This window comes from Pyxicephalus adspersus, chromosome 2, assembly GCF_032062135.1.
Source record: "Pyxicephalus adspersus chromosome 2, UCB_Pads_2.0, whole genome shotgun sequence".
Classification (NCBI taxonomy): Eukaryota; Metazoa; Chordata; class Amphibia; order Anura; family Pyxicephalidae; genus Pyxicephalus; species Pyxicephalus adspersus.
The window spans coordinates 34,664,265-34,675,230 of record NC_092859.1 but is presented as its reverse complement, the minus strand read 5'-3'; the positions used below and the strand labels follow the sequence as shown (position 1 = coordinate 34,675,230).

The window sequence follows — 10,966 nt, the reverse complement described above, 5'->3', positions numbered from 1 at the left end:
CAATATTGTGCTGAATAATATATGTCATAACCCATGTACACCTATTAGAAATAAAATGCAAAATGGAAGAAGCAATCTTACCCAGTACAGTGCTTTAAATTACCAACACTCCAAAAGTTTCATTGATGATAAAATAGGGAAATATTTGATCATCTTTTAGGTATTCATTGCGGTTTGTGTTCCCATCAGTAAAATGTTTTCTCACTTCCTGTGCACTGTTTTCAGGACAGGAGGTATCTGCCCAAAGGGAACCCAGACAGCAACAAGAACATGAAAAGGTTTCAACCCTTAACCTTCCCTTTAAATAACTACATTCTAGGTTCTGTACTAATAGAGTCAGTCCATCTCAAAGTGATATTTTTGGTCAAACTAATGTTCGCTGGATCTAATGGATTATTTCCAGGATTGTAATAAACGCTAGGATGTCTTGAATCAGGGAGAGTAATCTCTTGCACAATGATGCCCATATAGTTACATTGCTGGTTTCATTGGGGCAGCAGAGGCAACAGTGCAGGAGCATCTGTTAAATCATACACTCAGTTGGACTCCTCCTGTGTCCTTGTTTGTAATGTGTGCATAGTATATTATGCAGGCTTGTCATGGCCAGGGGTGTAGTGGGGCAGGCACGGGTGGGAACGGCGAATCCTCACTTTTTTTGGGAATCGGCACGTGTGTCCACTTTTATTTTGCAATGAATTCTTTGGTGGTCCACGGCGCTGGCCAGTACACCCCCCCCCCCCCCCAGGGGGTCAGGGGAAGGACCTCACTAGGGAGGCGGACCATGTCTATTGTATGGAATTGCAGGCTCATGGAGGTGGGCAGGTTGTCTCTCTGAACACATCCGCCCACTCTCCCATGACAGACTCAGACCTGTGATAAGAGAGTTCTGGTATCATGACATCACTCTGGGGGAAGTTTCTTCCCCTTTGAGTGACACATAGGCAGTGGTGTAGTGGGGCGGGCACATTTACATAACAAAGATGCACAAGCCCACTTGTCATGAATAGTACCATGCCCCCTATCTTGGTTTCTTACAACTACACCCCTGGTCATGGAGTATCATGGATATGGGAAAGAGGACCTTTCTCTCAACATCTCTCATCCAATTTGTGTATATATTTATAGGGATAGTGCTAACTGACTCAGAAAAATCTTTTGGAAATAAAAACATTGGGATAATAAGGAGCTAAAATCTTATGTAATTTGAATCCCCAGTTATGTAATAAAATGTGCTTTTCTTCTAAAAACAAGGTTCTTACTTCCTTTTCACTTGGCCCATGTTCCCAAAGGTGCCACCAATCTCTCTAGTAAATATGGTGACAATTCAATGTTTAGAGGCTTTACAATTTAAAAGAATAGTTGGTGGCCATAGACTTCAATGCAAATCAATCAAATTAGTGGTATAATTGGATTTGTGCATGCAATTAGCTATGAATTTGTTTTTGTAGCATTATCCACATCTAGCAGTGACAGCTTGAGCCCATTGCAATATCTGCAGTAGGTGTATAGAGCTGGGAACTCCAAAGAGGAGATCTCATCAATAGAGTTCTAAAGCGATAGAAGAAGGTAGCCATATATAAGTAAACTTACTTTAATAAAAAATCCTGAAATATTCATTTTGGGTGGACTGTACTTTCAAAAATTAGTAATGTTTTATTGAATAAAGGTGTTTGTATGTTATTAAGATGTGCGGTCGCCATGCTCTACCACTACACATTCATTTCTGACAATAGCAGAAAGAGCTCAATTTATAAAATGAGGCAACAGACATTCCCTCAAACATTCCCTAGTGGGAATCTTCCAGGTCCATGTGTTTCAATACCAGTAATCGATTTCCCCCGGAATGTGTGAGGGAATGTCACATTCCCTGTTTTATAAATAGAGCCCCATAGCAATCAAATGGTATTGTACAGCTCCTCCTTTTCTTCTTTATAGAGGACGCACAGGAAGCAAGCGCTCATAGATACCCCGATCAGCTGGAACAAAAATATTTTATTAATATTGTGATTAAATTTATTGTTATATTTAATGCCTTCCATAGACTAGACATGTCATGTGTTATATACAATAAAGTCCATAAACAAAGCAGGATTGTGATGAATGGAGAAGCAGCTCTATAATAAAGTACATCATCTGACCTATTAAGAATATTAATTACTAATAATTAAAACTAAACTCCAGGCAGATATAAAAAGATGGGAAACAAAAAGTCTTCTTACAATTACCAATTATATGAAACTCCCACAATGCATCTAGTAGGCAGAAATCATTTCATTTGCAAGTGATAAAGCTCAGAGTGATACGTTTATTCTTGATGGAAGAAAATGGTACTTTCTGGATTTAAAAATATTTAGCAATTTACTTGACGTATGTTTATTTTTTTTAATAATAGGTCTAGTTTAATCTGATGATTGACTGAAACATTTTGCTCCACCAGCTTTAATTTCCTGTTCTTGCTATGGCAAACATACAGCCTTGAAATATATCTTTCATTTCCTTTTTTTTTTATTAAGTTGTTTTATTTAAAATTTCATACTGTATTACTGCATCTCTTCCAGTAGGAGGAGCTGTTGTCTTTTATTTCCTATTTGCATTCTGGTTCTCTAAATCATCAACATTTTTAATTGTGTTTCTATTTTAGGCTTAGTCTACACGGACTGTTTCCCCAGCGTTTAACCTGAGGCTTTTAAAGCCCATGTTTGAAGTCCCCATGCATTCCAATGGGCTAATCTACACCAGGACGTTTCCTTCAGGCACGTTTTTGAGCGTTATCTTAAACGTTGCTTGCAACGTTTAAAAAATTAAAACGCTGGTAAATCGCGGGAAATCGCGGGAAAACGCGGGAAATCGCGGGAAAACGTGTCCATTGATTTTAATGGGAGCGTTTTCCTGCGTTTATGCATGCTAGAAATTGTCAATAAAAAAGCTTCCATTGATTTCAATGGAGGCTTTTACAAACGTTTTAACAATAGCCTGTGTCCTGTGTCAGTATTTCATGTGTCATGCATGATTAATTACATGTACTATGCTGTTAAAAATTAACACCTATGCCTGGCACGTGTGAAATTGTCTGCCATTGTGTTTGCTTTTGGTGCTTTTCACACCTGCAAATGATGTCATTCATTATCACTTGTGTGTAGTCATTGTCTTTAATTGTGCTTCACTTTGCACTCTTTTCACTCTATTCTGGGTATACTGTTACATTTGTCACTGTACTGTTGCATGATCACATTATCACATGTATGCAGGGATGTATGTACTTCCTGTACTTGCAGAGATCACTGCCCAGGGTTACAATTTGCATTTCTACCAAGTGCTAAAACGCTTGTAGAATCGCGGTAAAACGCGGTAAAACGCGGATAAACGCGGCATAGACGTTTTTCAGCTTTTTCCAGCATTTAAAAAAAGTTTTAAAACGTTGAAATAAGTGCATAAAAACGCTTATAAACTCAGTAGGAACGTTTACATGCCTTTTTACAAAACGTCCATGTAGACCCAGCCTAAGGTAGGTAACCTTAAATAATCATTTTAGTAAAAAACTACTGCCTGTGATTACTGAAGGTAATATTTACATTGTACTGTAACACATTTGGTTTAGAACATATAGGGCTATGTGAGCAAGAAAGGTGAGTGGCTGGAAGCGGTGCTTCCAATTCCAGGTTCAGGCTGCACTGGGGAATTTTTGTTTTTGTTTGGGGCAACCTGGATCTATTGCTGGATTCTGCTACAATGTTCTTGATTTATCAATTTAATTTCTACTCTCTCTAAAGTGATTATTAAATTAGATATCCTCTGATCGGACTTTTAATTCCTCCTTAGGTCCTCATTAGAACCCTCATACTGCCCTGGTACTGTATGGCCTAGCATGAGATGACACCATATTACAGAGCAGCAGGAATATGGTAATTAAACCAGGAAATGAGGGAAAATAAGATAAGTATTGAGCCTGTCCTTTACCAGTCTGGACGATATGTTTAAGGGATTCAATAGTGACATAGCCACCTCAATATTAACCCAAATGACAACCAGGCAGAAGAAGAATAACATTAATGTTTTTATCATCTCATGCACTTCTCTTTTAATTTTAGTTATCAAAGAAGTATTTCATACCTGAAAACACGCAATGCCTATAGAGATTGCTCCGATCAGCAGCAGATGTTCCTGGAGAAAAATTTCCAGTTTTGTCATACATCCTCCCTGGAATTACAAAGAATCTTGCAGATAAATGAAGTCATACACAGCTCCACAATAATGGCCAGCTATTCAAGGTGCCCCATGACCTTTTGGAGTGAATTTAAAATTGAAAGAAATTTTAAAAAATTAGAAAAAGTAGATAAACTTTTCAGCAGTGTTTTCTGTGTGCTAGCAATAGTCTGACATGCCGACATGCCTTCTGCTAGAGCTAGAGTTCTCCAAACCAACAAAGACAATCCTGTTTGTTAATGGGACATGTTGCACTTTATGGCAGACCTACCTGCCAGTGTACCCTATTTCAGCACTGCAATGGTTGTGATGCCACTTGTTGCTCCATCACTGACATTCTTTGCCATTCTTCTAAAACAGTGGTCCCAACCTTTTCGGACCCACAAACCACTAAATTTACTGGCTCCATACAACGCAAGTGCGGGGAGCCTGGTGTCACTCAAAGGGCAAGAAGTCATGATGTCAAAACCTGCCCACTCTGAGTGGGCGGGTTTTGTCTCACTGCCCTGAGCCTGCGTATGGAGGACATGGTCCGTGGCTCTGGCCGGTGCACCCCCCCAAGCGGGGTACTTCTCTTGACTCCGCTCGGGGGCTCACCGGCCAGAGCCGCAAACCACCAATTTTTCTTGCAGACCGCTGGATGGCGACCGCTGTTCTAGAATGTATTACTTTGTTCCAGCATGGAATCACACTTGTACATTGAGAGAGAGAGAGAAAAGGGCTTAAAGGGGGCCATTTCGGAGGAGTATCAGTATGACAACCAAGCAACTAGCATTTCCAAAAGAAATTGCCATGTTACTTGAAGGCAAACAACCCCTAGCAGAGTTTGTCTTTACTCATAAAAATAAGTATGAAGAGTCCATGTACTGGCCCAATGTCTCCTTTATCACATCCCTGACAATCACTTATTCTTTCCTCTATCCATGGCTGAGCAGAGCGCATTCTCCTTACCTCCACTCTGTATATATTAGAAGGATGGTCCCGTCTCCCACACTCCTCAGTCATGGTTTTGCAGCAGCTATCTGGGACAATGGTTCCGCTGGTATTAGCTGTAATCGTATACAAGCTGTACCTCCAGTCTTCATAACTGTCACTGCCACAACACTTAAACTGATGGACACAAGAAAGAGACAAGCTCAGCAATAATTCTGGACATTACCGTACACACAGATGACATGGTACCAGCTGAGCTGTAGATTGGATCGCTGATACCAGAACAATGTTGGAGCCCAGCAAAGAAGCCAGCAGGTTAAGTGGTAAATCCTCAACCTACAAAAGTGAATTGTCTTCTGAAATCAGGTTACATGATGAGGAGCAGCTGCTTCGGGCCTCAGGTTTACCATTGCTTACAGTTACAACAAATGAGGACTACAAACTTCTGACATGAAGGCTGACAGTGCCCATAGCTGGACTCCAGGCAACATGCTATGTACAAAAATAAAAAAATAATAATAAAAATGTTGCATTTCTGCATATCCAGTCCAATCCAGTGTGGCGGGGAAAGAGATTTCATTTTTCTGCTGCGGTTAGTTTAGACATAGGCCTTGTCTCTTCCCCAGCATGTTTACTCTGCTCTCTCCTATCAGCGTGCAGCATATGATTAATGCTATACAACTGGTTGGCTCTTTGTTCAGCAATAAAATTAACAATATATTTATAATTACAGAGATACATGAATTTTTGTTTTTTTTATCTCTGTCTGGTGTTCAGCTTTAAGTCAATATTCTGTTCACTGATAAAAATGGGGCTCAAAGCTGAACTCCAGGCAAATCACAGATGAGATACATACATGAGAGCTGCTGTGCTTGGCAAATAATTTGTATTTCTATCTAGTCCTGAGATTTACACAATCCGACCAAACAGTCAGCCCGCTGGTCGTAGCTACACACCTACATACCTACCTACCTTTTGAGGTAATCTCTTTCCTTACTACAGCTTATTCCATTATAGCACATGTACTTTCTGTACCCTTGGTTGGCTCCTAGTGCCACTTCTCCGTCTGTCAGTTCTGCTTTATCTATGTCCTATAAAGAAACCATCTGCTTTATTTTTTGATGCAGCTACCACAATTCAGTCTGTTTATTTCTGTATCTAAAAATTGAATCTCATCAGGAACCTGCTGTCCCCCCAATGAAACCAAACATGACCCCTAGAATTCTGACAAATAATTTGGATAAGGGCCTATAGTGATGTGAGTCTTGAGTGGTTTATAAATATTGTCTCTATTACCTGTATAAGTACATCTATTTCACTTAATTATAGGCAGAAAAAAAGCACTTACGTCCTGCTGCAAATGATCAATGGCATATGTGACGTCGTTCATCCCAGGCTGTGCATAATTATGTATAATGGTCTCATTAAGGCTGTCTTTTAATTCTTCACTTATCTATACAATGAAGACAAGATCAGGAATGTAAAATAAGGGGATAATATAGTGTATTCTGTAAATCAGAGCAAGGTGCAGAAACAAAGATCTATGGGTGCAATTACATAGTAAGCAATGGGATCCCCACCAATATACAATCCCTAAAACAGAACTAGAATTCTGTTCTTAGTGTAGTAACTCATCACAACCAATCAGAATGACTTCTACTGTATTCACAGTAGTACAGTATGGATTCTCATCGATTTCAAATAAAATGGCAAAAGATACCAAACCCAGAAGATGTGATGAGGATATCGGAGGAAGGAGAGAGTGTAGTTAAACAATTCCACAAAGGCAGGTGTGTTATTTCCTGCAGACTTCATCTGTCCCTTCTGCAATACACAATCTGCCTGCTCTCAATTTTTTTAAAGTATAGATGTGCCTTAAACAGCGTTTCTTAACTTGTCTAACATAGGGGAAACCCTAACCTTTCAGGTCCTCACAGAGCCCAGCTTGGGAGACACTGCTTTAAACTAAGGGCAAGAATGACATATGGAGCAGTCTGTCACCAGCATTACAGCAACAGTTTTTGTTTTTCTGAGCCCCCCTCCCCTCCCATAACATAATTTTTAATATTTAAATATTGATCCTACCAGTAGATCCTTAAATTTTCCATTTCCAGTATTGTTAGTTTTGCATGGTCACCCTACGGATATCATGGTCTCAGTTGGATGTATGTGGCTTCCTCCAATCCTGAAACCTGAAATTTTTGCTGGACAGCTTGCTGGTAAAATATTAGAATCAAAAGCAAGTACATTGGGTAGATTTGACACTATACCCTTAACCTAAGGTTGATTTGTTTCAGTGCTGGTCCCAATCATTAGGAAGTATTAAGGGAGAGTATTAAGAAACACTCAGCTTGCACTACATTCCAGCACCAGCACCTTTGATTGTCTCCAAAGGAACTTTGAAGATATATTGTATACAACTTTGTATATATTTACTGCCCAATTTCTACACTGCTTGAACTGCATCCCACATCAAGTTCAGGACATCTTGAATATCAGAGTTTAATCATCTCTGGAGAATTAGACTTTACATAGGAAATTTACTGCCACCAAAACTATCTAACGTTCACAGTGCATACCCTGAGGAAGCCTATCGGCGAAACGCATGCGGTAAGACTTTTTTTATTTGTGTTTGGAATCTTTTTAGCTGTTTTTGTTTTGATATTAGGGATAAGGATTTAACTGGTAATCATCTATCTATTATGAATGTAATGCGCTGATATGCAACCAAAGAATGGATGCTGACTGTGAACCAAATTCAATCATAGTAGAACAAGATCAGCACCAACACACAGAATACCCATACTGTAATATAACACTTACTGTTTCATAGTATATATACGCCAGGATGCCTGCAGCAAGTTCTGCTGCATAGACCGAAATAAGAATGATCAAATACTGAAATAAAAAAAAGAGAATACAGTTTAGGATAAATGTTATAAGCCATAATAATATGTGTCATTTACCTATGGAGCTTGACCTTCAAAGTGTCCTTTTTCCCTGCCTCCAAATATTGTTTCTATAGCTGGAAAACTCATTTTGTTTAGATTTTATGATCCCATTTATTCGATTTGCCTAGGTATTACAGTGTGGCAGATATAGTTGCAAATGTGTGCAACATAACTCGATGTTCATAGCTGAGTAGTCGATACAGCTTAGTTAGAATGTTTTGCTTACTAGCTGTACTATAGATGACTAAATGTGGCCGGTACAGTAGGCACATATCTCACGGAGAACATAGGATGAGATATTTGACCTCCCTGCACCAAACCCTGCTCTGCAGCAAACCAGTATTGGACATTGGACTCCTACTTCAATGAGTGTCAGGGATATATTATTACACTAATCACACAGGTAACACAAGTCACATTCATCACCATGAATGATGTCAAGGCAGATGTTGATTTTGCAAGAATAGGATGGAAGGCATGAAAGTTAATGAAAACACTCTGTTCTAATTAGACAATGTGATCCCTTGGAGCCGAAAAGTCTGTGATAGGTGTTAATCCTTTACCCTGTGTGGCTAATTGTTGTAAAATTGCAGAAGTAAAAGTTTTTATCTAGAAAACTCAGAGCCTGCCCACAGAAAATGCCTAACAATTTGTAAAATGTTTGGGTGTTGGATGATTTTGACATGTCTCATTACCTAAGTAAACTTTGCATCCTTGGTCTCCCCAAATATTCATAGCACAACTCAAATTGAACCGATACCAGACCAAGAATGACCAGCAGTGGACAGTCTCCCCATAGCAATGAGAGGCTCAGCTACTTTCAATTAGAAAACAGATACTTTAAAAACCTGCATGGTCATATTAGAGGTAATATAGTATCCGGCCTTCAGGATTACAGCTCCCCATTTCTAGTGTGACCACTAGTAATATGTCTAGGCCACTAAAGCTCAGCTTATCTATAATGGTGTCTCTTCTTTATGCCAGAAGCATAAAAGTGTTTTTTAATGGTTGTTCCATTTGAAGGCAGATTTTTGGCCAATGGGGGAGTGACTTCCAACCTGTCTACTTACCCACCCACCCCCTATTTTTTATACTCCTTTATAGGCATTTACCATTTTAGGTCTGCTGGATCAACTGGTATGATGAGCAACAAAGCTATTCAAATTTATTTGTACAATAAAGTTACATTTCCTGCTTACAGGAAACATTTACCTCTCATTGCCTAATTAACATTATATTGAGCTGACAATAATTAGATCAACATTTCACAGCACAACATATCCGCAAAATTCATTGTTTAAACCTGTTATTGTAATAATTTTTTATTGAGCCAGGATTGCTGATGGAGTAGGGAAGGTTTTTCCATGGCCGGATTTCCTGATGTATTTAGGATAAATTAGCACTATTGGCTTTTTATAGACCTCGTAGAGATCTAAATATATAGAACAGAATCTAGACACACATGGTCTGTGCTCCTATAGTAGACAATGTAAAGAATAGCAGCAGCTGAGCAAGTGAAAGGGGAATGACACCTCTTTTTGGTTGTTTGTGCACAAAACAAGGTTTTAGAAACTTCAAACTGCTGTATATATACATATATGATAAAGCAGTAAAGCGATAGGATAAATGACAACACAGGAAGCAGTTCATAATGGTAACATGTATGCTTGGTTAAAGTAAAAAAAAAAACATACTCAGAACATCTCAGCAATACATGCACATTCCCCTATTTTCTTCTTTAAATATGTTGCAAGCACAGAAAAATTGTTGATCTGTTAGAAATCCAATGATTTCCTAACTTCCCATAGTGACCTGACAACACTAACTCTGTTTTACAGAAACCCTTAGCAATGCTGTCAGCTTAGTTCTTTCCGGTTGGAATACAGAACCCCTATGCTCTCCGCTCCATATTAGAAGGGAGGCAAGCCCTGTAAGTTCACAGGTAGGGATCTAGGAGCTCCCTGGATAAATGGGAGGATTAGCAGACATTTTTTTCAGGCTAGCAGCATATAGAAAGAGCCATACGTGGGGGAAATGTGCACGTGTTGCTTTTTTCTCTCCAAGTTAGGATAAAATAGAATAGGTTTCCCAAATAAAAGACTACCCCTTTAAGTATTGGAATTTCTCTTGATTTTGTGTGAGATACACCTGGCACCCAGCCCCAGTCCAGAAAGATACACGGCAGTGGCCATACATATGCTTTTCAACAAGATGCCAATCCCTGGCCAACCCTGGGATTGGGGGTATTAGAGATGCCATGGCTGGTGTTGGCTCTTCTAGGCCTGTTTGATGACAAAGGGTTCAGCAGTGGTTGGTGCAGGATAAACAAGTTAAAAACACTTTAATAATAGCTCTGGTATAAAACTCTTGCATCTCCTTTACACACATGCATGCTTTGCAATGTCTTGCACTTTAAAAAAAATGTTCAGGATCTTTGTGTAGGATGTATTGTAGTGTATTGCCAGGCAGGGGTAAGAAACAACTTAATGCAAAAAATGTGACTACATAGGGAAGTACTTGGTTATGTGGGCCACACTGAGGGCATGGGATAGAGGAAATTTATTGGACACTAAGAATGGACAGCTAACTGATATAAGCCTCAAAGTATCATATATGTATAAATGGCCCAAATCTTATAATGGTAAATGAACAGCGCAGATTTCTGTGTGTTTAATGCTGAGTACTGACAAGAAGAACTATGTGTGCCTGTATTACTTTATAACCAGGAAGGAATTGTAGGGTTCATGTTATAATATGAGTGGGATAAGTCTGTGACTGTGGGACTCACCTTCAAAGAACTAGAGTCGGCTTATTGCAAGGGCACCTGCAGTGATAAAAGAACCACTTGTGGTATATTTAGCTCTCTGTGAGCATGGTTA

The 10,966-nt window shown here is 39.3% G+C and overlaps 1 protein-coding gene across 1 annotated transcript in view; it reads right to left on the bottom strand.

Annotated features, from left to right (window-relative positions):
• Window positions 1-416: 416 nt before the first annotated feature.
• The window catches only part of LOC140324993 (tetraspanin-11-like), a 28,212-nt gene continuing 17,662 nt past the window's right edge, over window positions 417-10,966 (bottom strand). Inside the window, exons 3-7 of the mRNA XM_072403097.1 lie at window positions 7,960-8,034; window positions 6,485-6,589; window positions 5,155-5,313; window positions 4,111-4,197; window positions 417-1,976 (exon numbers count right to left, since the gene is read on the bottom strand). Coding sequence (XP_072259198.1) covers window positions 1,896-1,976; window positions 4,111-4,197; window positions 5,155-5,313; window positions 6,485-6,589; window positions 7,960-8,034 — 507 coding nt within the window. The 3' untranslated portion in view covers window positions 417-1,895. The remainder of the gene's footprint in view (window positions 1,977-4,110; window positions 4,198-5,154; window positions 5,314-6,484; window positions 6,590-7,959; window positions 8,035-10,966) is intronic.